The following is a 25,218-nucleotide window of genomic DNA, read 5'->3' on the forward strand; positions in this document are numbered from 1 at the left end:
GTCACTCCCCTGACTCATTAAGGTACCTCTGCTCCCTCCTCACCAGCTCTGATCTGGGACTAGTGAGGACACATGGATCTTCATTCCACCACAGGAGGGCTGTGGGGTGAAGAGCTGGATGGAGAAAGTGTGGTGGGACTCAGGTGGCTGTGTGAGTTGTCACGTTCCCTCCTGCTCCTAAGGAAGACTGCAGAGCTCTGCTCTCTCTGGTCCCTATGCCACCCTGGGGTGCCCACTCTGCTGTCCCGCATGGGTGATGTGTGCCTGGGTAGGCACTGAGCCCCTCTGGGGTGGCAGAGGTGTTATTAGCTCTGAGAATATTTGAAAAATGCACTTGAGTGCCATTAGAACTTTGAGCACCCACAGGTGGCACTTACTGGAGCAATGGCACAGCCCTGGGGACTCCCTAGCCCAGCTGTCCCCAAGGCACCCTTTGCTGGCATGAGCAGGGTGGGGTATGAACACACCCATCCCTCCTCCAGCCTTTAACAATAAATTGGGTTAAGTCTTCCACATTCTTGCTCTCTTCCCTTCCCCATGCCAGAGCCAGAGCAGTGTGGGGTTGCAGAGGTGGCTTCCAGAGCTCCTCCACTGCTGGAGAACAGAGCAGCAGAGGAAGCCAAGTGGGCACAGGAGCCATCAGGGCCCTGGTGGGGCTCAGACACAAAGAGTGGCCAGTGTCTTTATGGTTTCTCAGCCCAAAGAAGAGGTGAGTCAGCACGCAGAGAAAACAGGGAGTGATTTTCCTATGGGGCTTTGCAGGAGCCCTTTTGGTTCCAAGATCACTACCCAAGGCTGTGAGACGGCGGCACAGCACAACTCATTCTGTGGGAACCCTTGTTCATGTTTTGCAAGAGCTTGGGGCGGATGGGGACAAGCAAGAGGAAGAAAAAGCAACCAGCTGCAGTGACAGGAATGAGGAAGTCCAGAGTGTGGGGTAGCTCCAGGCCCAGCACAGCCTGGGCTCAGTCCTGGCAACAGCCTGGCAGGGCAAAGGGTGTCCCAGCTCCACCCTGGCATTGCTCAGCTCACCCCCTCACTCAGGGCTGGACCAATGAACAGGGGGGCTCATCCAGCCCCATAGGACTGGAGCCTTCTGCTTGGCAACTGCAGGCTCTGGGACCAGGAAAGGTTTTGTCCTGCCCATCCAACACTGGGCACATCACTCCACAGATGAACCCAGATCCCTCCCCTGGGCTCCTTCCTCTGCCGTGGAGATCAGGGAAAGACATGGGACAAAGGGAGGGTGAGATGGTGAGGGTTCCCCCTCCTGACCCAGAGCACCCACGTCTCTCTGAGCACACATTTTAATTAACACCGAGTGGCTGAGAGACCATCCCAGGCAGCTCTCGGCACAGCCCAGCCTGGGGAAATCAGCCTTAAATGGCAAAACCTGGCCCTGTCTGCGGTAACCAGCTGGAACAAGAGGCAGCAGAAACCGGAAACCAGAGAGCAGCTGAGGCCCTCCGCCCCCCTCCATTGCTTTGTAAACCTAAATTCAGCAGGAATATACCTTAGAAATGATCTCTTCCCTCCTCTGCCCTGTCCAAGTGCTGGGGGTGCCCTCCCATGGGATGGGTGCCCTGGATCATCCAGCACCCTGTTCATCCTGCATCCCTGCCCCTGGGACAGGCACAGGGAAAGAAAATGTCTCTGTATTTCCCCTCCCTTGTGCATCAAGGAACAATGAGGGACAGAAGCCCCCTCCCCAACCTCCCATTGTTACTTTTGTGTGTTAACTCCCAGCAGATTCCAGGGCATAAATTGCTTCCAAGAGAACTCTCCATGCTCAGCAGTGAAAACTTTTCTGAGCTCCCCCATGTACTGGGGTAGAGGGTACTCGGATGCTCACTCATCAAGGGAATTCTGAGGTGCTCCTCAGACCCAGCTGCTGTACAGGAGAGCCTTGGATCTGCTGGCTGCCTGAAGTCCCCAGCAAGGCTGATGTTCTTCGCTGGGTTGTGGACAAGGCAGGTCTCAGAGTGCAGGAGCCCACCAGTAGCATGAAGTTCTTCCCATAAATCACCAGTCCCACTTAATGAACCCTACACTTGTGCCTGGTGTATTGGGAGCTCCCAATATTTGCTTTGGCTGGTTTGTTGGCCACCCCACTTTTTTGGGATGAATTTATTCCTTTCACTTGGCTCAATCACATCCTGAGAGCAAGCAGGCAGAGAGCTGTCAGCCAGCTGCTCCTGGCAAATGCTGGGGTGGAGCACAAGGTCCTTCACCCAGCTGGTCCCATAGATTCCGATCTCTGGGATGGGACAGAGCCTGGAAAGCTGTGTGATCCCAACACTGAGACTTGCTGTGTTACCATTTCCCAGCACGTTTCTCCATGAGCACTCTGCCAGCAGACTCATTAGCTGTGACATCTCATTAAAGCAACCATCCTTGGGGGAATTGGCTCACACACAGGAGTACTGGGATTGGCGTGGCCCTTCTCCTCCCCGCCTTCAGACAGGAGCGAGGACAGAGCAGTGGGAGAAGCCCCATCCATTGGGATATGCACAGCAACTCCCCTCGCTGCAAGGGAAAACTGCAAAGGGAAAGTCAGAGGGAGAAGTCTGCACACATCAAAAAGGAATCAGCTCAGCAAAGTCACGATTATTTAAAAACCCCACAGACAGTCACAACTCCCATTGAGCCTGTGGAGGACGTGGCTTTCTCCTGTGCCAGGACCGGTTTCCCAGCTCGCCAGCCCAGTGGGAATGAGGCTTTGCCTGCCAGCCCCACTCTGTCACAAGGTCCCCACCCTGGCTGGCCAGGGGACAGGGAGTTGCAGCACCTACAGCCCGTGGACTGGGAGAAGCATGGAAATGGCCTGGAAACTGGCTCTGGGTGGATTTAATCCCATCTGATTTCCCCTTCTGTGAGCTTTTTCCAAGTCTTCTAACATTTTTCCCACTCCTAAATAAATATGTTTCCAGCATGGGATATACTCTTCTTCTCCAAACAGGAAAAGACAAGCTTCTTCATCTCCCTTTGCTCCAAAAGCCCTGAGCCTTAAGTCAAATAGGACACAACCACCCTTGGGTGGAAATGTAAATCCCGTAAGTCAAAGACCAATTTTAAACAACAAAATGGAGCTGTGGGACACCAGCAGAACTGTCAATTGCTGCAGCCATCCAGGGTGGTTGATTGTCACCATCAAAGGTGATGCTACCACCACCACTTGGCATCACTGCATCACTTCCAAGCTGCTTTCCCACTTAGGCTTGATCTTGCATAAGAATCACATAAAATCAGGGTCCAGGGATGGACACCCCACAGTCTGCATGGAAGGTGTTTCCTCACCTCTACCCCACGTCTCTGCTGCTGACAGTCCAGCCCAGGATTTCTGCCAGTGGCCACAAAGTGGTCCCTTCCTCCACACCTTGCCCAGTTGCATCTCCTGTAACTTCTTTTCTCCATCCAGATAAAGGGAAGTAGAGATTCCCTACAGCCCAAGCACTGCAGATGCTCAGCATGTTCTGGGACAGAGGAGGCTTTCCCCAGCCCATCCCAGCTGGCTCTGCAGCTCAGGTCTCTCAGCCCACCTTCACCCTGCTTTATTTATAATACTTCACACCTGGCAGGGCTGAGCATGAGCAGCTCAGTGAGAAGAACAAAGATGAAAAGGGGTTTTAAACCCCTTCAGCCTAACTTTTTCAAGCCTCAGAGAAGCTCAACCCCACTCAGCATGAACCCTTGGTCCTAGGAGGATGTCATTGTCCCTCCAATGCAGGCAGCAGAATCAAGCCACAAAAAAAGAAGAAAGACTCCAAGCCCCTTCTCCATGGTTTTATTTTTCTGCCAGCAGCTGCCAGGAGGAGTCATGCTGCTCGAGGAGGTCGGAGGGTATTTTTTCCCCACGGATTGCCTTGACCCAGGGTTGCATGAGCCCTGCCCTCCAGCCAAACCCAGCTGCCAGCAGCCGCAGCCGGGCCGGGCGCCCGCGGGGCTGTGGGGACCATCCCCCGTCACGCTGTTCCCACAGTCCCAGCCTTCGAAGGTTTCACCTTCTCCCAGGCGGAGCAGTGCTAATGACAAGTGAAGGATGGTGCCACACCTGCACAAAACCATTTTTGGAAGGACACCTGGGGAAGAAATGTTTCCCATGTCGCTGCTCTGTAATTAGCATTAATTACTAGGGCTTGTGAAACCTCTTCCCCATTTACTCCAGGCAGCATCTGACGGAAACTGTGGGAATCCCGTATGGCTGAGTCAGCCAGGAGCCGGGGAGGGGTCGATGGGCCCCCCACAGGGTGCAGGGATGAGTCCCTGGGGTCCCTCCCTCTGCCCCCCAGCCCATAGGGACAAGGTTTTGTCCCCAGGGGGCTGCAGGCCTGGTTAACACACCAAAAAACAGCTGATACTCATCCATCTCACTCTTCCCCACAAGGTGCCACTGTCCTTTCCCAGCCAGGGCACAACCTGGGACATCCCAGGGTTTGGGGGGGTTTGCATGTACTGCCCTTTAAAGCATCCTTTAAAGCATGGCAGAGTGGGAGGTTCCCCAGCAGCACATTTCCTCGGGTATTTGCTTCTCGCTCAGATCATTGCTGTCAGCAACACTCCAAGGTGTTATTATAGACCGGGGGAAAATCCACCCCAAAAACCTAACCCCAAGCAGCCACTTTGTCACCACCCAATGGCAGAGTACTGCTGCCTGAGTCATTTCTTCTCTCTTCTTCTTTTTTTTCTTTTAAATAATATTAATGATTAGAATGAGTCAGGACATTTCATCATCCTGGAGTGGCTTCAGAGTCATCTCACCCTGCCCCAGTGACTCCTCAGTGGCTTGGGGCTGGGGATACATCCAGCCTTCCCCCTCCAGGGTGGGGTGCAGCTGCTGCAGCCTCACCCCCAAACTGGCAGCTTTTGGCTTCAAAATAAAGTAATAAAACACGAGGAAAAAAACCCACCTGCAGGACCTGTTTTCTCCCTGTCTGCTTGCAGCAGCTCAGGGTGCTCCAGCAGCATGGGGGGACGGGTGACCACAAATGCCACCCTGGGTGGGGGTCCCAGTGGCACTGAACATCACGATGGGCATCGCAGGGGCAATGCCCAGGTGACCCTCAACTTTCCACACATCATCGTTGCTGTGACCTCCAAGGGTGGTCACAGCTCCCGGCACCACATGGGACTCCTGTCCTTCCCCAGGGACCCGGGCGTCCCCTCACCCTCCCACTTGACCTAACCTCCTGTCCATAAATGGAGAGGTTTGAGAGCTGTCCCCGGGGTGGAGGAGGAGGAGAAAAAAGGAGAATAATGCCAAGAATGCAGGACACAGCTGAGGAGCCCAGTCCCAGCCCCTCGACACGGGGCTGGGGGCTATGGGACGGCCGGCCTGGGTGCTGAGGCAGCCTGGCCAAAGCCCAGTCCTGTCCCTGCAAGCCACCCCACAATAGTCACTGGAAAGGTGCTATTTTTGTTTCTCTGATTTTCTCACCAGCTGGGGACTTTCTGAGGTTGGGCTGCCCCATTTCCATCTCAGCACTGTGGAGCAGCTCTGGGGTGCAGAGCTGTGCCCCCACACCCGAGGAGTGTCTCTTTGCAGCAATGTGTTCCCTGCAATGCTGTCACCTTGCAGCAGCGTGTCCCCTGAGCAGATGATGCCCCCACCCCTGCAGCAGGGTCCCCTTCCGGTGAAGTGTCCCCCTGCAGAGACACATCCCCTTTCACCCTCTCTTCACCCCATCACCTGTGGGAAAGTCACACTGGGACGGATGTGAGATGCAGGGGTGGCCTCAGAGGTGGGTGGCACGGAGGGTGCCAGCAGCCACGCGCCCCGGCTGGCACTGCAGGCCAGGCCTCTGCTCGGGGCCAGAGTCCAGCGCCTTAAAATAGAAAGCGAAAACATTCGGGTGCCCCGTCCGGATGGGCGAGGGGGGCCCATCCCCACCTCTACCAGCCGAGCACCGCCCCGAAGTCTCACGACCCACCCTGCTCACCAGCCACCCTTTCCCCAACCCGCCAGTGCCCATCCCCAGGGTCAGGGTGGATCCCTTTGGGTTCTCTCGGAGAATTGCTCCAGCGGCTCGCTCGAATCCTCCATAAAAGGAAAAACAGCCAGCAGGTAGCACTGCCAAACTTAGTCATCCCCAGTCCGGCAGCGCTCGCAGCTCCGTCAGCAGCAATTTCCTCTCCACGCTCCCCTCTGCGCGGGGGGGACAGGGAGGAGCAGCTGTGCCTCGGCCAACGCCGTGCCGAAAGCTCCGGGCTTGGCCGAGGGCTGTGCTGGACACGCTGGGATGGGGAGATGCTGCCGTGGTCCCAACCAAGATCCAGGGGAGAAATGAACACCCTGGGGAAAACAAAGTTTTGCGCCTGGTGCAGTGGTACCGCTGTTGGTCAGGCACCAAAATCTCACTTTCAGCAAAGAATTTGTTCCTGAGCACAGATGTGCGGATGTACCTGGGAGCACCTTGAAGCACCTGGAATTTGGTGGGCAAAGCCTGTTTGCTGCCCATGGGACAGGTGTCACAGAGCCCGTCATTAATATAAGGGACCTCCAGCCACCTCCAGAACACACGGACTGGGACTGGGTGCTGGTCCCTTCCTGGTGGTGGGACGGCTCCAAGGGTGACCCCCGAGCTGGCCCAGGGCATCCCTGAGTCCCCTGCCATGCCACATCCTCCAGCCCCGGTTCTGCCTTGATTTCCCCACTAAGGAAGCAGGGTTGACCGCCTGCTCTGCCCCAGGGCACATTACTGAGCCTGAGAGGAGTGACCAGGGCCCAGCAGGGCTCCTCATCCCTGCAGGATTGCCCACGAATAGCACAGTCACCCGGGATTGCGTCACAGGCAGCAAATGCCCTGGGGTGTGAGGAAGTGACATCTCCTATTACCCCAGGAGACAGCTTGGGTGTTGGTCCAGGTGGCTGTGTCATGTACACATCCCTGTCACTTCACCATGGGGATACAGCATCACTACAAGGTTTGAAGCCTTCTCCCAACCAAGGAGGGGAATCAGACTGGTGGCATCCCCACTGCACAACAGGCTAAACACCCCAAAACACTCTTGGGGAGACTGTGCTCAGCTGGCACCAGCTGGCACCAGGGTTTTGCAGACAGGCTGGCTGCCCCAGTGAATGATTCACTCCAGCAATAAAAGATTGGAGATGTTCTGGTGATGTCTCACCAGAACATGCAGGGCCATGGGGTGTGCAGTGTCCCCGGGGCAGAAGGGAGTGAAAGGTCTGTGTGGGGGCCAGGTGCTCTCCAAATCACAAAGAGAGGTTGAGATGGATGATGCTGAGAGTGTCATGTGGTGTCTCTTGTCCCTGTGCTGGGTACTACGATGTGGATCAGGCTGTGATGGAGAGACTGGTTACACCACCACTTTGTCAACTTAGTGCAAGGTGAACCAGCCTGAGTGGACAAGCTGGAGTCCGCTCTGAGCAGCACCGAGCCTGCGGCTTCACCAGCAGGGATTTGGTGGCACCGGAGCACCCAGTTCCAGTGCTGTGACACCCACTCCCACCCTAAGCTCAAATCCTGCAGCATCTGCTGCCAGACACAGCTGTGGTTCGTGTTCCCAGTGATGCCCAAGAGGAAGCGACCTGCTCCCAGAGAGAAACACCATCCCAAGAACAATGCTCCGGTGGGGCCGGAACAAGCACAAGCCCCCACCCTCGCTCCCCCAGCGCTTTGTTCTTCTCCATGTTGTCCGTCCTGCCGCGGATCGCCGGGACCCGCCCACCGAGCCGGCCGTCCCGCTGCAGTGCGCAGCCGCGCTGCTGGGTGGTGCTGTTGGGATGCACACTGCGCGCAGCGCACCGCGCACCGGGACGCGGGACAGGGCACGCCGGGATCCGCGGTACGCCCGGGATCATGCACACCAAGGTGAACGGAGCACATAGGATGGCGCATGCCCACGTGTACAGGGGATCGTGTACGCTGCGCTCAGGATCAGGCAGCCATGAATCCCCAAGGAACATGTGTCCTTAAGCTGCACGTGCCTGTCCCTGTGTTTGTAAAAAAATCCTGTGACAAGACAGGCTGCAAGAGCCCCGGAGTTCTGATTGTATCAACAACAAACAGAAAACTTGAGCAGATCAAGGAACCATCCCGATCTCCACCGGTTTCATTTGCATCTTAATACAAGCAGTCCCAATGCAGGAGTCACTGAAAAATCCAGTCCGGGTTTTCCCCCATTCCATACACCGGGTAAAATCCATTCCGGGTTTCCCCCCCCCCCCCCCCCCATTCCATACACTGGGAAAAATCCATTCCGGGTTTCCCCCCCCATTCCGTACTCTGCGAAAGATCCAGTCCAGGTTTTTCCCCCATTCCGTACTCCGGGAACAATCCAGTCCGGGTTCTCCCCATGCCGTGCTCCCTACCCCTGCTTTTGCCCGATGATGAGATTTTGGGGCAATTTTTCTGTGCACGTGGGCTCACGGACACGGCACACAGGGTCACGGACACCAAGATGCGCCCTGCCTGTGGGGTCATGCACACCAGTGCGCGTGCTGCACACAGGATCACGCACACCGCGTGTGAGAGCACGCACATGTGAGCCCCCCCAGCCCCAGCACCGCCGCATGCCCAGAGCTGGGCCCCTGTGCCGAGGTTTTGGGTGTCAGGGCGGCGCCCGCATTCCTGCCGTCCCGGGGAACTCTCGCAGCCAGCGTGGCCGGAGCTCCCCCAGCCCCGATCCCTCCTTGTGGTCATTCGCCCACGGACAAAGCCAGCGCCTGTCAGCACTGGGCGAGCAAAGGGAGCTGTGGGACAGCCGGAGATGAGGGGGTCAAAAGCCCCCCCACCTCTCACTGCCACTGCTTTCACGCCAGCAGCTTCCAAGTTTGCTGAGCTGGAGATCAGATCTGGCCCTTCTTTGCAGGGGACACAGGGAATCATGGAATCCATGCCCAATGGAATTACTCTCAACTCATCAAGGGGCTCCAGATTCTGGGACTTCCCCCACCTTAGCCACCCCTCCTTGCAGATGCCACAGGAAGAACATCTTCAGCTTTCAGCCCGGATGTGGTTTTCCACAAATCAGATGGCAAGCAAAGCTGGACTCCTGCTGCCGCAGTTTCTCCATGTGCAGAGCTCCGGCCAGCCCCACTACACGGATGCACAGGAAGCCCAGACACCGAAGGGAGATGGGCATGGATGTACATAAGGAGATAAATGCAGGGCTGTGAGGACTCCTGGGCTGTCCAAGGGCCAATATCCTGGTCTGGGACAACACTCCCTTCCCTCCTGCCTTCCAGCAGCCATTCCATCCCAGCAGGTCGGTTTGTGTTACTGGGACAAGCAGGGCTGGGCACTGCAGACCCCCCTGTCCAAGGGGTTCTGCTGCTGGGAGAGTCTGCAATCCCATGAGAAAATGCAATGGGGAGCAAGATACTGAGTCACCTGGGGACTCAGTTCAATTCCTTTCACCACTTCCCACATTTCTCAGTCCAGTGGCTCAACTATAGTCCCATTCCTTTCTGCATCCAAAAAAAAAAAAAAAAAAAAAAAAGAGAGGGACTACGGTGCCCCTGGACCAGCACTGACAGGAATCAAGAAGGGCCAGGTGGGAGGTGCAGGGCTAATCCCCAAAGGCCCCATTCCTAATCCTGACTAATGGACTCTTTTCACCATTGACAATGGAGTTATCCATCTGGAAGGGGATCTCTGGGCCCAGGAAGGCACAGCTGGTGGGGCCAGGGCTGGGCAGGGAGGTTTGACCCCTCCCCCCAGCCTGAAACTGCTGCTTCCAGCCCCTTCCCTGGCCAAAATCCCACCTCCCTCCTGCAGGTAAGGATGCACACTCTGCTGCTGCCCTGTAATGCCCCAATGTCTCCATCAAGGAGTCAAACAACCCCCTCACCTTCTCTCCAAATCACAGGCTGTAAAAGCCCCCCTGCCCCTCTCAGCCCTTTATAGGGATCCCACGGGACATCCCAGCTGGCTCCTATTACTGCTCCTATTACCAATACCTCATCCTTGAAGAGATGCTCCCCCTGCTCTGGGAGTGTTTGGGGGGAATCCCCTGGTCTTGTTGGGGCTTGACCTCAGTTTCTCTCCAGGCTGAGCTTCAGCCCCCTGACCCCACCAGAGGGGATTTGTGCACCTGTGGGTGCAGCCCCCGAGGGGGTCTTGGCACCAGTCCCCTGTGACAGCATCCTGCAATGTCCATGTCCCCTCTGAGTCCTGTGAGAAACTGGGGAGATAGCAAACACAAAACCACGAGCTGTCACCTCCTCCTCACCCCCTATCCACAGAGGCTTGATCAGAGTCTGCTCATCCCCGTTCCTGATGTCCCCCCTGCTGCACTCTGACTCATTTCCAAGCCTTCTCCATCCCTCTTATGTCCTCTTTGGGATGTGCCGTGCTCCATCTCAAGGTGAGGATGGAACCACAACGTCATGTTGGGTCCTGCCAGAGGTCGGGATCACCATCCCAGCCATGCTCAGACCAGATGCTGCAGATCCAGAGAGCAGCTGTGCCCTGGGAATTCAGGCAGTAAACGCCTGAACCTTCCCTGCCTTCCCTTCCTCTGCCCACCAAACCCTCTGGCAGTCCTGGATGAGGCTGTGAGCAGAGGCAGCACTGGACACAGTGCATGGACTGCAGTGGGAAACATGGATCCAGGCATGACCGAGTGAGGAAATCAGAGCAGAAAGGAGCTGTTGTCGCACGCTGAGTCACCTGCTCTGCCCGGCTGCCGAGTGCCTGGGCCGGGCTATTTTGGAGCTGCGTGGGAGATGCTGATAACACACTTTCTTCTTCCCTGCAAACTCCTCTGTGCTGACTCTGCGCTGCAGCAGGGAATTAAAAGTGGGGACGGGCAACAGGGATGGCACTGGAGTCTTCCTCTGGGCCTCCTGCTTGAGGTTTCACAGCTACAAAAACCCGCAGAGCTCTCACATGCTCCGCTTGCAAACTGGGCAGCAAGGAATAAACACGTTCTAATTTTCTTTTTTCCTGTTTTTTTTCCTTCTTTTTTTTTTTTTTTTTTTTTAAAGGCTGGAAAGCATCCCTTGACAATTGATTATTTTGTCCCATAGAATGCCCTGTGTCTCTCATGTCCTGCTCTTGGGCACTTGCACAGGATTACAAGAGCCTTGTGTCCCAGCAGAGCCCCCGGGGACCAGGCAGGGCACTGGGTCCAGGACAAAGAGCATCGTCCCCACCACAGAGGTTAATCACTGCTACACAAAGGGTCTTTTAAGCTTTCCTAATAAAATTCCTTCTCCTGCTGGATGAACCAAGCTCCAGCCTCCACCCCACCTCCGCAGGGTCCTTGGGGGAGACAGAGGAAGGGGCAGGTTTTTGCTTTAGTTTCTGGTAATGTGAAAACCACACCAGAAAACACCAGAAAATGAACTGGGGTGGGAAGAGAGGGACAAATTCCCAGTGCAGACTGTGTGCTCTCATCCACTTCCTTCCTTCATTTGCCAGTGTCCAACATCTAAACTGCTTGAAACAAGGTACTTCAAACATTTCCATCCCTTTTTGCTCTCTGGATGCAATTAAATTATGTTAAGGGGATAAATCCAGCTAATAAAGCTGAGCAAGCCACATGACCAGTGCCATGACTGATCCTGATGTCCAGGAAACAGGAACTTGGCTGAGCCCCCATCACACTCCACCACTGTCCCTTGCTTCCCGAGCAAACCCCCTTGGGGCAGCATCCCATGGGAAAACATCTCTGGAGCTCGATCTGCCTCTCCAAGCCCCTCTCTTAGGGCTGCTCTTTGTTTTCCCTGGTGCTGCTGCGTTTTTTTTTAAATACAGCCTAATACAATTTTAATGAGGCCGAGGCGCCTGCCAACTGTCGGGAGGGCCGTCGGAGAACCTCTGCGGAGCTGGCTGCTGGCATATGGCAGCGAGGCCGGGGCAGCCGGGCACCCCGGGGTGTCCCCGTGGCCCCCAGCAGCAGCAAGGGACAACTGGGGACCTGGGAAAATTCAGCCTCCAGCCAGGATGTTGAGTCTCCACCTGGGACTCGTAGTCCCTGATCTCTGGGTGGTTTTGGCAAAGCCCTTTATCCTGCTGGAGGACAGCTCGATGGCTGCATAAGGTCACCTCATCCTGCACAAGGGCTCCCGTTTTCACAAACCCTGTCCCACGTGGGATGGGCGTGGCTGAAGAGACGGTGACCACCAGCAGTGCATCCCTAATCTCTGCTGAACCACCCCTCCGTGGGGTGAGCAGGCATCTGCATTGTGGGGGGGCTTCCCAGGCCCTCCTTGGCCATCTCACAGCCACTGTCACCACCAAGTGGGACATCAACACCCCCAGGATGGGCTTGTGTGTGCCATGGACACTAAACAGTCCGTGGGTGTCCCAGGGAAAGCAGGTGACTGGTGTCCACTCTGCTGGGGATGAAAACCGATGAGCAGCCCCCTCACAGTGAGGCCCCAAACTTGCTCCATCAAGGAAGGACAAGGAGGGCTTGGGCCAGGCTGGCAGCCGGGATGTGGCTTGAATCCTGGGGACAGATGTGTGCCAAGGGAGGGAGCGGCTTTGGACACCCTGTGCCACAACTGTGCCCAAGGGTCTGTGTACTCTGGAGGGCAGGAGGGGGACACACAGCCCAAAGCATCCCTGGCTGCTGTGTCCCGGGCTGGTGCTGCTGCCTCCACGCTGCCCCTTCACCTGGGGACATCTCCCACTGCCCTCCTGGGAGCACTCAGCTGGAACAACCCATTGCACCCTCAAACTCTTCGCCAGACACTGCTGTATCCTGCTTTTGCTGGCTCTGTCCCCTCTGAGCCCCTGTGCCTGCCCCTGGCACCGTGCCAGTGTGCCCTGCATCCCACCCTCCCTGCAGTATCCAGCTCTGCCTTCCCAATATCGCAAGCTCAAATGAAAATCCCGGGATTGCTCACAAACGAAGCCTGGCTGCCACAAAAACTGTCCAGACAAGCATGAAAATCTGAGGGTGTTTCTGTGCCTGAGGCAGGCAAGACAGGGATCACTCCATGACCGGGACTCCTTTTCTCCTGGCTTTTCTCTTTTGGAGCTGGGATCTCTTTGAAGTCCCAGTGGATGAGTCCCACAGCCCCTTCAAGAGGATGTGGCCACCTCATTCTGGAAAGCCCTTGTCATGGATGCCGTGTGCCAGGGATTGGGCCTCCTGCAGGAGCGGTGGTGGGAGGGCTGGGGGGATGACCTCAGAAGCATTTAGTCACGGTGGCTTGCAAAGATGATGGGAAATGCAACGTACAGAGGGAAACCCAGCGCCTTTCCTACCGCTCCAGTGCGCCGGGACGCATGGATGCACTCGGGGAATGAGCTTTGGCTGCTGCACCCCCAAGTCAGGGGAGCACTGGGCACCCTTTGCCACCACAGTGACATGTGAGGAGGTCTCAGATGGTGTTTGGGGCTCTCCCATCCCCCAGGAGCACAGGGTGCAGGCAGGGTGGTTGCAGGCAGGGTGGGTGCCCACTCTGGAGGGACAAGATCTGCTGAGCCAGGCAGTGCCATCCATCCAGGCAGTGCCATCCATCCACACAGTGCCACCATCCAGCAGTGTCACCCATCCATGCCACGCTGCTGGGCGGTGGGGAGAAAACAGGGTGGGTTTTTCTTTCTCTGCATAATTGCTTTTTTTTGTTGTCGTTGTTGTTGTTGTTGAGGAGAAAAGCTGTTTCTTTCCTGGCCTCATCACCATCTGCCCGTGGCGGCCGGGGAAGGCAGAGACCAGCAGCTGTGGGTCTGGGCAGCTGCTCAGCCTCACGGCCAGCTCTTAATGCAGGGGGCCTTTGAGCCAGAGCAGCAAAAGGGATTTACTGGATCTGCCTCACTGGAGCTTGGGGGGGACCTGTTTCCAACCCACTCAAGGGGCTGTGAGGTTGGCTCTGGTTGGCAATGGTCTGTCTGGACTTGCAGGGCTGGGCAGCAAGGATGAGCACAGAGCAGGGCTGGGCAGCAAGGGTAACCATAGAGCAGGTCTGGCCAAGACTTCCAGGAAAACAAAACCCATCCCAAGCTGGCAGGTTTGCCCTGGAGAGGTTGTGCCAGTGACCCCTGGGCAAGGGCGGGTGGTGCTGGCTGGGGGTGGAGCAGGGGCTCTAACCAGTACAGCCAGTGCAGAACCAGTGGAGCCTGAAGGGCCTTGGGACGTGGGGTGGGATGCCATCCTGCCTGGGGCTGATGAGCCTGGGGCAATTCTTTGTGCCAGCCCTGAGCACACACTGTTGTGCCCTCGAAGCCATGCCCACACTCAGCTCTTCACTTGTCCTGCTTCAGCTGGGACAGGCAGTTTAACTCCCTGATCCAGCTGAAAATCACCCCATCTGTCCTTCCCATCATCCCTCTTTCTCCAATTTTCTGATTTGGCACATCCCCCCAGCCAGCTCCCCCCTGTAAGCTCAGGGCTGTGCTTGAGCCAGCTTCAAATTGACCCCTGTGGCTGTGCTCCTGCTTATTGGTTTGTGTCCCTATTACAGACACAAGAAGTGTTCCTGTCCCCAAGGAGCAGTGGGCAGCACCCTTGGGCAGCACAGGCAACCCTCTCCAGGCTGGACTCTTCCTGTCTCCAGGTCAGTCCTCCTGTAAGTGCCACCAGACCATGGCCTCACATGCACAGCAACACTGCCCACCCACCCCCTGAGAAACAGCCTCAAAATGCCCCCTTGTGCAGGAGTGCCCCTGTTTCTTCTTCTGGATTTGCTGAGGGAATTCAGTTCCCCAGGGCCAGGATGCTCCAGCCTCACTGGTGCCTGGCACAGGGCGCTGGGATGGCTCAGAGATGGCAGGAGGCCACAGCATCCGTCACCCTTCTCCCCATCTGTCCCACAGCCTTGTGGCATGGCCAACAGCCCAGGAGGGACAGAGGGGTGCAGGGGGGTCTGATAATGTCTTGGAGTGGGATGTGGGATGTGCAATCAGAGGGATTCTTGCAGTGCAGGAGAGGGACTTGCAGTTCAAGTTGGTGTTGTGCAGTGCAAGGGGTGGTCTCATAATATGGGGGGTCCTGCAGTGCTTAGGGGGTCTTGCAATGTGTAGGACCCTGCAATTCAAGGAGGGGTCTTGTTTTACAGTGGGGGTCTTGCTATGAGTGTTTGGGGGTTCTTCAATTCGAGGGGCCCCTTCCTGAAGGGGTCTTTCCATGCTGGACTTGTGCTGGAGGAGGAGGTCCTGCAATTCATGGATGCTCCTGAAATGCATGGAGAAGTCTTGCCACGCCAAGGGGTCTTTCAGTGTATACAGGGCGGTCTTACATTTCAAGGGGACTCTTGCTGTGCTTGGAGCAGTCTTGTCATGAAGTGAGGACTTGCACTGTGTGGGGCCCCTGAAATGCAGGGAGGGGTCTTGCCATGCACTGGGGACTTGCGGGGGGGGGGTGTCCCGTGATTCAAGGAGCCTCCTGAAATGCAGGAGGGATCCTGTTATACACTGGGAGTTTTGCAACGTGGGAGGATCCTGCAATTCATGAGGGCTTTCGTAATGCAGGGAAGGGTCCCCGCAAGCAGGGGAGTCCCGCAGGAGGGAAGTGGGGGTGATGTCCTGCGACTCGAGGGGGCTCTGGCTGCGCCTGGCGGGGTCCTGGCCTGCCTCGGGGCCCCGCGGCGATGCGGGGGGCGGGCGGGGGTCGCGGTGGGGGCGGCCCCGGCGGGCGGGGGGTGCGGGAGGCGGTGCCGCGGCCGCGGCGCTATAAAGGCGGCGGCGGCGGGGCGGGCGCGGCGGCGGCGGTCGGTGTCGTTCGCTCGGTGTCGGTCGCTCGGTGTCGGTCGGCGGCGGGGCAGGATGACGGCCAACGGGACGGCGGAGCCGGTGCAGATCCAGTTCGGGCTGATCAACTGCAGCAACCGGTACCTGACGGCGGAGGCGTTCGGGTTCAAGGTGAACGCCTCGGCCGCCAGCATGAAGAAGAAGCAGATCTGGACGCTGGAGCAGGACGGGGAGGACTCCAGCGCCGTCCTGCTCAAGAGCCACCTGGGCCGGTACCTGGCGGCCGACAAAGACGGGCGGGTGAGCTGCGACAGCGAGGAGCCGGGCCCCGACTGCCGGTTCCTGGTGCTGGCCCACGGCGACGGGCGGTGGTCGCTGCAGTCCGAGCCCCACCGCCGCTTCTTCGGCGGCACCGAGGACCGCCTCTCGTGCTTCGCTCCCGCCGTCTCTGCCGCCGAGAAGTGGAGCGTCCACCTGGCCATGCACCCCCAGGCCAACCTCTACAGCCTGGCCCGCAAGCGCTACGCGCACCTGGGGCCCCGCCGCGACGAGCTGGCCGTGGACCGCGATGTGCCGTGGGGCGTGGACGCGCTCATCACCCTCCTGTTCGTGGACCAGCGGTACAGCCTGCAGAGCTGCGACCACCGCCTGCTCCGCAGCGACGGCCGCCTGGTCCCCGCCGCCGAGCCCGGCACCGCCTTCACGCTGGAATTCCGCTGCGGAAAGGTGGCCTTTCGCGACGGGGAGGGCCGCTACCTGGCCCCCTCGGGGCCCAGCGGCACCCTCAAGGCGGGCAAGAGCGCCAAGGTGGGCAAGGACGAGCTCTTCGCCCTGGAGCAGAGCTGCCCGCAGGTCGTGCTGAGAGCCGGCAACGATAGGAATGTCTCCACCCGGCAAGGTACGAGGGGACGGGGACTGCGGGTGCGGGGAACGGGACACCTCGGCCGCCCCGGAGTCCAGGGGTGTATCCGCCTCGGGGTGCGCCCCTGCCTCCCTCGGGTATCAGCTTCCATCGGGCATCGCCCGCCCCCAGCAACCCCTTGCATCCCTCCGGCATCACTTCTCCTGCATCTCCTCAGAATCGCCGCCTCGGAGTGGCCCCCCCAACCCCCAACATCTGCTGCCTTCCTGCAGCAGCCACCCCACAGGCTGCCCCCCTGCATTCCTCTGCCATCGCCCCCGTAGTGTCGTCCCCCCCCGCTCAAACCCCTTCTCACACCCCTCCCCTGGAGCCGCCATCTCCCCCGGGCACCCCCTGCACCCCTCAGCATGGCTGCCCGCGGTCCCTCCCCCAACGCCCCATCACGATCCCCCCGCATCCCTCCCACATCCCTTTCCCTTCCCCCTCCCGCATCCCTTCAGCATCGCCTGCCTGGGGGCCCCCATCCCTCCGGCACCCCCATCCCCGCACCATCGCCTCTGCAGGGCGCCCGGGGGGGGCAGGGATGGCGAGGGGCCTGCCTTGGGGTGCAGGGATGGACGGGGAGGGGGGCTGGGAGGGGGTGGATGGGGTCTTCCCTCGCCGTGAAGGAGGCAGGGCTGTTTCCCTCGCCTTCCTTCCTGTGGAGCTCATTGTTCGCCCAACAAAGCCTCCACCAACCTCCCCCTTGCCCGAGCACGGCTGAGCCATGTACCCAGCGGAGCAGGGAGGCTGCGGGTCCCACCGGGGGCTCTGGTTCCCCGAGGGGCTGGAGTTCCCATGGGTCGGGGGCTGGGTGGCAGCGTTACATAAAGGGCTTTGCCAAAACGCCCGCATCCTGCATCCACCCGCACAAAGGGAGCCGTCCCTCCGCACTCGCTGCTCCGGCCCCGTCCCCTCCGCTTGCCGGAGGGGCCACGGTGCCACCCGCCTCGGGGACCCGGTCACATTCAGAGCTCCCCGGGCACGTGGCCGCCCGCTGCCCGCGGGTGCCCACCGAGCATCCCAGCCCCTCACCCAGGGGTCCGTGCTGGAAGATGGGGGGTCCCCGCTCTGCGATGCCGGCGGTGCCCGGTGTGTGCCGTGGGTGCCCCGGGGCTCATCGCCGGCGCGCCAGGTCAGGCCGGCGCACGCCGGTGTGGGATGGGTACGAGCATGCAGCAAAGCCTGGAGGAACAGCGGGGAATTTTTTTTGTGTGTATGTATTTCAAGGTTGCTGCTTAACCCTGATCCGTGCCTGGGCAGCTCCGTGCAGGGAGCTCCCTGCATTTCTCCTGTCCGAGGGCAAATCCTGCGCTGCAAAGCAGCCCCTTAAAAATCAATAATAAAATCTGCCAAGATGGGCAGTGGGGGTTGTTTTCCCAGGCATGGGGATTTGGGGAAGAGGAGGAGAGGATGGCGGGAGGCTGCCGCAGCGCCGTGGGGGAAGGGCTGCTGCAGCCCTTTGTCACCAGAGATGGGGAAACCAGATGTGGGGGGAGATGTGAGGGACGGAGTGGTGGCGGTGGGGGACCCCGTGGTGGGGGGGTGGCCCATGGAGCGGGTGGGAATGCTGCTGGCCGACCCTCCGCTTTGTCTAATTCGGAAGGGATGGGGGAGCAGGAAGGGGGGGGAACAAATCTCCCCAGCAACAGAGGGCTCTGGGCTGTGCCCGGCCCCTTTCCAAGCAAAATACAGCGGGAAGGGCCGCGCTGGGGCTGCACATCCTCACTCGAGTCCGTTTTGGCTGGAGAAGCCGTTTCCACCCGGTTTATCCCTCCTGATGGCAGGGAAAGGCTGGGAGCTGCCGCTTTCTGGGGCTCATCCTCCCTTCTCCCATTGTGAAAGCGCCGTGTCCCAAGGTTGCCAAGAAGGCAGCAGAAACAGCCGTCGGAGGAAGCGGTTCCAGACAGCCCTTTCCCCGGCCGAGCTGATAAGGGCCATGCTGCTGGCAGATGCTCCCATGGTCACTGGGGATGGGGGATGTGGGATGCGGGCAGGGAGTGACTGTAGCTCGACACAGCCTCGTGGGAAAAGGCAGCTTGTTCCTGTGTGGAGTCAAGCAGGGAGCAGGGATGGCAGTGGCTGTCCCCCGTCTGCCCCATGGGAGGAGCAGAGATGGGTCCGTGGGGCTCTTCTGTGGTTCCCTTGGCTGGGATCCAGCTTTGGAACAGAATTGTCCCACCAGTGCCAGGTCAGCTCCTGGCTTGGAGTCTCCTCCCTGTCCCGGGGATGGCCAGTGTCAGCATCCCCTGCACACAGGGGACCACGCCACAAACACCCCCGGGGCAGGAAGGGATAACCCCAGGGACTGGGGATATGCACCCCTCTTCTGCCTCCAGCCCTTCAGGACAGGATCCCCGGGCTCCCTGAGAGTTCCCATCTCCCCATCGCACCTCAAACGGAGCGGAGCCGGGTGCTGCCAGCAGCGAGCAGCCTCCTCCCCGCTTAATGGCTCCTTTCTAGCCCGGCTGCGGCAACAAAGGGCCCTTTGTGGGCGGGAGGGTCCCGGGGGCAGAGCGCTGGCGTCCTCCCCGCTGGGCCCCTGCCAGCCCCCCGCCCGCCCGAGGTGTGCCCCTGCCCCCCACCCGCATGGGGGAGAGGATGGGCTGGCTCGGGAGAGAGGAATTCCAGGAAACGGGATCTGGGGAGGAGGGCGAGCGAGAGCAGCGGTGAAGGGAGCACGCTTGGACATGCCGCGTTGGCAGCGGGGAGCTCTGCCCTGGGGCCAGGAGCCCTCCCGGCATGGGCTGAGCCGGATTTCCCCCCCCAGTTCATCGTGGTGCCACGGCAAGGCAGGGAGATGCGGCTCCAGGGCAGCGGGCACGCAGGCTCGGATGCAGATTTTCCGTGCAGTGGCCTGCTGACACTTGGGGGATACCACAAAGCCACAGGAAATCCACAGGGAAGGAGGGGTGGGTTTTTCAGGAAGTTCATGTTTCACCCCTCCCCGTGACCCCTTTGCAGAGCTGCACCCCCAGCAGAGGAGCTGCTGGTTCCCCGTGCTCCAGGCTGTTGGATTTAGACAAAAACCTGTTTGGATTTCTGCGGGGGTGCAGTGTAAGCCCAGCTGAAGGGCAGGGAGGGGGCAGGAGGAGTCTCTGAGCACGTGTGCGGGTGCAGTGCTGGGTGGAGGTGCTAGAGCCCCGCAGGGAGCCCAGACCCGACCTGTGCTGGCAGTCCCATCCTGAAATCCTGCCCCGCTGCCCTGAGGGCCTGGGGACACTGCAGGGTGCTGCTGGCACTCCCGTGGAGAAATCCAGGCTCGGTTTTTTTGGACATAACCGTGGGGTTTTTGAAAGGAGAGTTGGAAGATGGGAAAGGTGCTCCTCTCCATGGAGCTCATCCCACTGGCTTCCCAGGACGGCTCATGGGAGATGTTCTGTGTGATTTGAGTGCAGAGGGAAAGTTTTCTACATGCCCTGAATGCCCCCACGCTGTGTCTGCAGCCGCCCATGGTGTGGAGGTCAACACAGCTACAACAAACTCTGCTTCTTTAGAGGGAAGAGCTCAGCTCTGTGGGAAGTACAGGAAGGTCTGTGCCTGCTCTGAGATGGCCTTAGGCCTCCTGGTACATCCACAGTCGTGGCTGGAGAGCAGCCAAGGCTCCAGCATCAATCCTGCAAACCCACGAGCTTGGAAACCTCGGCAGCCAAGGACTCGGGGAGCCTTTTCCTGCTCTCTGAGGACCTCAAGCCCAGGGACTCGGCGTTAGGAAGCCCTGGGGAGACAACATGCCTCAGCCTTCCCAACCTCTGCGTTTTCCCCCAGATCCCTGTAGCAAACCTGCGTTGCAGACGGAGCTGGAGGACATCCCACGCTGGGAATTTTGGGGAGCGCAGGTGTACCTGCACCCCCCTCCCAAAGAGCCGCCGTGTGCTCGCCCCCCTCCTGCCTCCAGCTGTAATTAGCAGCTTCGTCAAGGTCAGGAAGAGCAGTGCCAGTTCCAGACTGTAAATTTACCAGGAGCATTAATTAATCCATGATTGCAGTGGGAGCGGCCGCGGCTCCCTGCCACAGCCCTGGGCTGCCACAGCAGGGGGGTGGCTGTGGGGACAGCCTGTCCTCCACCGCGGGGACATGGGGACATCTCTGTGGGACCCCGTGCTTCCTGCAGTGTCCCCCATCCCGCCCGGCTCCGAGCCCCCAACTTTCCTGCTCCAGCCCAGTCCCAGCCCTTTGAAGCCTCCTCCTGCCCCAGCCGTAGCCGCATTCCTTTGTGCTGAGTCGGTGTAACCCAACCCCTCGCTGCTTTTGGGGAGGGGGCGGTGGGAGACCCTCCTGCTGCCGGGTCCTTCCAGGCACTGGGGAAGCCAAAGCTCCGTGAAAGGTGAGGCTGGCAGAGAGGTGGAGGAGGCCGGTGGGTGCACTGTGCTCCGTGCTGGGGGTCTCTGGGGAGAGGGAATAGTGTTTGGAGGCTGTCTCCAGCCCGGCCAGTCCTGCTCTGTGGCACACAGCATCCCCCTGGGCCCTGCAGGTCAGCGAGTTCTTCCCAGAAAAGTGCAGTGAGTGGAAGCACCACCCCCACTCCTCCCCCACAAACCACAGGGACCCACAGCTCTCGCAGGTTTGGGGGGCCCAGCGGTGCTGCCAGCCTTGAGGGATGGGCTGTGTCCCCCAGGGTCACCTCCCTACAGCCCAACCTCACTGTGAGCCCCCGCAGAGCCCCTCTCTCTCTGTTTTACAGCTCTGGATTGGGGCTGGAGCTGCCTGACGCCAGGATGCAAAATCAAAACCAAATGTTCCCACAACCGCCAGCTCAGCCCCCGGCAGTGCTGGGAGGCGGCGAGTGTGAGATGGCTCTGGAGCCGAGGACGTGGCCAGTGGGGCTGGGCTGGTGGCCATCGGCACCCATTGGCCCCTGTGCTGCCCAAATACCCTGGGGAGAGAAGCACCAGGGTGGCTGAGTGTCCATCAGGAGAGTAATGGAATCACAGAATGGTTGGGTTGGGAGGGATCACAGGCAGGGACACCTTCCACTAGAATGGATTATTCCAAGCCCCATCCAACCTGACACTGATGAACCCTTCCAGGGATGGGAGCTGCAGAAGGCACTGGAGGGTGCCTGGAGGGGGGGGGGGAGGATGCTGTGAGCAGAGTGGCAGCCATAGACCAGTTGGGATGTGGGAGATAAGATTATGGCCAACAAAACGAAGCCTTCAAAGCCTGATCCCTTTGGGAACAAAACCCGATCCTTTTGGGAAAGGTGAGAGATGGATATGCAAAGCAGAGGCTGCTCCTGGGCACTGGAATGGGGCCTGTTTGGAGACACAGATGGGTGATGTGGAGCCCCAGGGAGCTGTGTCTGCAGGACAGCTGTGTGCAGCTGGTGGGATGTCCTGGTGGCTTCCCAGAGCAGCGGGGCCACCACAACTGCAGTCCCTGAAGCCCTTCCAGTGACTGTGTACAGCACTGAAACCCCAGCAGCCGAGAAACTGGATGCGTTGTGGAGGTGTGAGGGGCTGAACACATGGCCAGCCCCCACCTCCTTCAGCTGCTCCTCATCAGACTCGTGCTCCAGAACCTTCCCCAGCTCCGCTTCCCTTCTCTGGACATGCTCCAGCACCTCCATGTCTTTACTTTAGTGAGGGGACCAGAACTAGACACAATGTGGACTTGAACCCTTTGCACCCGTGCAGCAGGGAAGGATGCAGGTGTGTTTGGCTCTGGAAAATTCATCCAGTTCCTCTGAACTCCCATTTCACTAAGCTCAGCAGTGGGGCTGAGCTCTGCTCTCCAACTCCCTCCCCAAAACCCAGCACAGAGCTCTGCCATTGGCTTTGGCTACAGCTTGTGGCTCGCATCCCCAAAGTGTTTTTAGGCTGAAATCCACCAGGCTGGAGAGCTCTGGAGCAGTTTTGGCCCCGCTAGCCCTGACTAAGCAGGTTTGCTCGGGCTCAGTGCCTGAGGTGGATGCACACATGGCTGGCGGTGGCCCAGGGCTGTGGCCAGTGGCCCCAGGACCAGCTGCATCCACCTCTGCCAGGGAAATGCTGTCTCTGGTCCCTTGGGCACAGGGATGGGCCATCCTGGCTGGCAGAGCTGGGGGACAGGCTGGTGCTGATGATTTTGGGGTGTCAGGGATAGGCTTGGCTGCCCTAGGGCTTTCCTAAGCCTCCTGTCCCTGCACACCTCACTGCCCCAGCGAGACGTGACAATTGTGGATGAAAAACGGTGCCACGGTCCTTAAACACGCCATGAGCTGGGATTCATGGGTGCTGCAGTGGCCTCTGCTAATGGGTTGAGTAACCTGGCTGTCACCTTTGGGAAAAACTGTAGCCCTTTTCCTTATAAAACATCTACATTGGTCTTTGCTTCATTGTAATGGAGCTGCTGAGTCAGGAGTGGAAGCTCATGGCTGCCCAGCCCTTGTTTAGGACCTTAACGCCAAATATCCAAATGAAAACTTGGATTTGAACTCCAAATGCCAGAGGGGAGATCTGTGTGAGGGATTTGGGAGCCACCAAAGCTCACCCAGGAAGCAGGAGCCCCTCTCATTTGGGTTTCCTGGGCTGCCCTGCACCTGGACCTGCTGGAGGTGGGTTGTCGTCCCACCCCCCCATCTCCATCTGTCTCTGCTCTGTAGGGATGGACCTTTCAGCCAACCAGGACGAGGAGGGTGACCAGGAGACCTACCAGCTGGAGATCAACAAGGACACCAAGAAATGCGCCTTCCGGACCTACACCGGGAAGTACTGGACCCTCACCTCCAACGGGGGCATCCAGTCCACCGCCTCCACAAAGTGAGTCTCCTGTCCCCGGCAGCTCAGGGCAGTGCCTGGGCTTCAGAGAACCCTCTGCATCTCCCCAGGGAATTCAAGGGGGATTTTCCAGCGTGGGTGCTCACACCAAATGCTTCCCAGCAGAGGCAGTGCATTCCTGGGAAAGCCAGGGATGTGTCGGGGCTTGCCGCCCACGATGCTCTGGAAGTCCCTGGGGCCACATAATCCTTCCCGGCTGGCTGGGGCTGTCGAAATGCTTTGCCCTGCAGTGCAACTCTGAGAGCCAGGCGGAAACCCCAGAAGTGCCTTTGGCTGCCTTGCCTGTCTCCTGCCTGTGGGGCGAGGGCTTCCCAGCAGGATGGCCACCACAACACGAGTCATCCTGCAAAAACAGATCGAATCAGGCTCTCCCGATCCAGCCATGACCTTCTCAAGCCAGCAGGGTGGCATTGGCAGGGTCCCTCTCTGTCACACCCCACTGACTGCCCTCTCTGCCCCACAGGAACGCGAGTTGCTACTTTGACATCGAGTGGTGCGACAAACGCATCACCCTGAAAGCTGCCAACGGCAAGTACGTGACAGCGAAGAAGAACGGGCAGCTGGCAGCCTCCATGGAGACAGCGGGTAAGGAACCCTTGGGCACGCCACACCAGGACAGCAGGAGATGAAAAAAGCCTTCCCAAAGCCAGGCTCTTCTTCCAAGCGGTGTTCAGGCAATAAGTTCTCTTAGTGACTGATGTGCTGTGAGATGAGGGGACAGATGGGGTGGATGAGAAATGGGTGGGGGGCACAGCCCCTGCTCCTCACTGCTGCCTGCCAGCTTTGGGGTCTGGCTCTGTGCCCCCCCGGCTGCTCTCACAGCCCCTGTCCCCTCGGCGCAGGCGAGACGGAGCATTTCGTGATGAAGCTGATCAACAGACCCATCATTGTCCTGCGTGGCGAGCACGGCTTCATCGGCTGCCGCAAGGTCACCGGCACCCTGGACTCCAACCGCTCCTCCTACGATGTCTTCCAGCTGGAGTTCAACGACGGGGCTTACAACATCAAGGGTGAGTGCCCGGGGTGGCTGCAGGCTGGAGGGTGGTGGCCTTTGGGGTCCCCATGCTGGCTCACGAGGCCACCGTGTCCCCTCTCCTGCAGATACCACTGGGAAGTACTGGATGGTGGGGAATGAGTCATCCGTCACCAGCAGCAGCGACACCCCTGTGGACTTCTTTTTTGAGTTCTGCGACTATAACAAAGTGGCCATCAAAATCAATGGCAAATACCTGAAGGGCGACCACGCTGGGGTGCTCAAGGCATCGGCCGACACCATCGACGCCTCCACCCTCTGGGAATATTAATGCACTTTAGGGTACCTCCCATTGCCAACTTCTCTTTCCCTTCCTGTCCTCTTTTCCTTTGGGTTCTGTTTCTCCTCTCTGTAACAGGATTTTCAGACTGGCTTGCCCTTCCCTCCTGCCATAGAGTTGGTGCGTTAAGTGGGAGGTGGGTGTCCGTAAATCCCTGTAAGAACTGGAAAAGTGGTGGGGCTGTCTGCCTATAGCTTTGTAGAGGGGTCTGTCTCTATCCCCCCCATCCCTGCCTCCCTCCAGGTTTGCTGGGCTTGGAAACCTCTGTATTCCCCTCCTGGCCCCAAGCATCACCTTAGGTAGTTTACTTGCCTCTCCTTGATTTAAAAAAGGGAATAAGATCACCTCTGTGCTCACTTCTGCCATATCAGCACTGGCACAGCCTCAGACTGTGCTGCCAGTGTCCCCCAGAGCATCCGTCCTGTCCTGCCCTGCTCCGACCAGGGGTGGAGTGATGCTGCTGGGCTCAGCTGGCTCCTCCTGGCCTGCCCCAGCAGCTTCTCTCCCCTCCTGGATTGTGGGGCAGGTTCATCCCCAGCTGAGCTGTAAGAGGTGACCTTGCATATCACAGCATCCCTGGGGATGGGGCTGGTGTGTGCCAGCACATCCCTGTGGAAGGGCCAGCAAGCTGCCCCTCCCCC

General features: G+C 58.9%; 1 protein-coding gene across 1 annotated transcript; it reads left to right on the forward strand.

Moving 5' to 3' along the window:
- Window positions 1–15,680: 15,680 nt before the first annotated feature.
- FSCN1 (fascin actin-bundling protein 1) lies at window positions 15,681–24,568 on the forward strand (the record flags this gene model as incomplete). Its single annotated transcript, XM_082292156.1, has 5 exons — window positions 15,681–16,503; window positions 23,090–23,246; window positions 23,728–23,849; window positions 24,107–24,274; window positions 24,366–24,568. 5 exons carry the CDS (start codon window positions 15,681–15,683, stop codon window positions 24,566–24,568), a joined length of 1,473 nt encoding a protein of 490 aa, XP_082148282.1.
- Between the last annotated feature and the right edge of the window lie 650 nt (window positions 24,569–25,218).

Source organism: Coloeus monedula, assembly GCF_965178545.1.
Source record: "Coloeus monedula genome assembly, chromosome: 16".
NCBI lineage: Eukaryota > Metazoa > Chordata > Aves > Passeriformes > Corvidae > Coloeus > Coloeus monedula.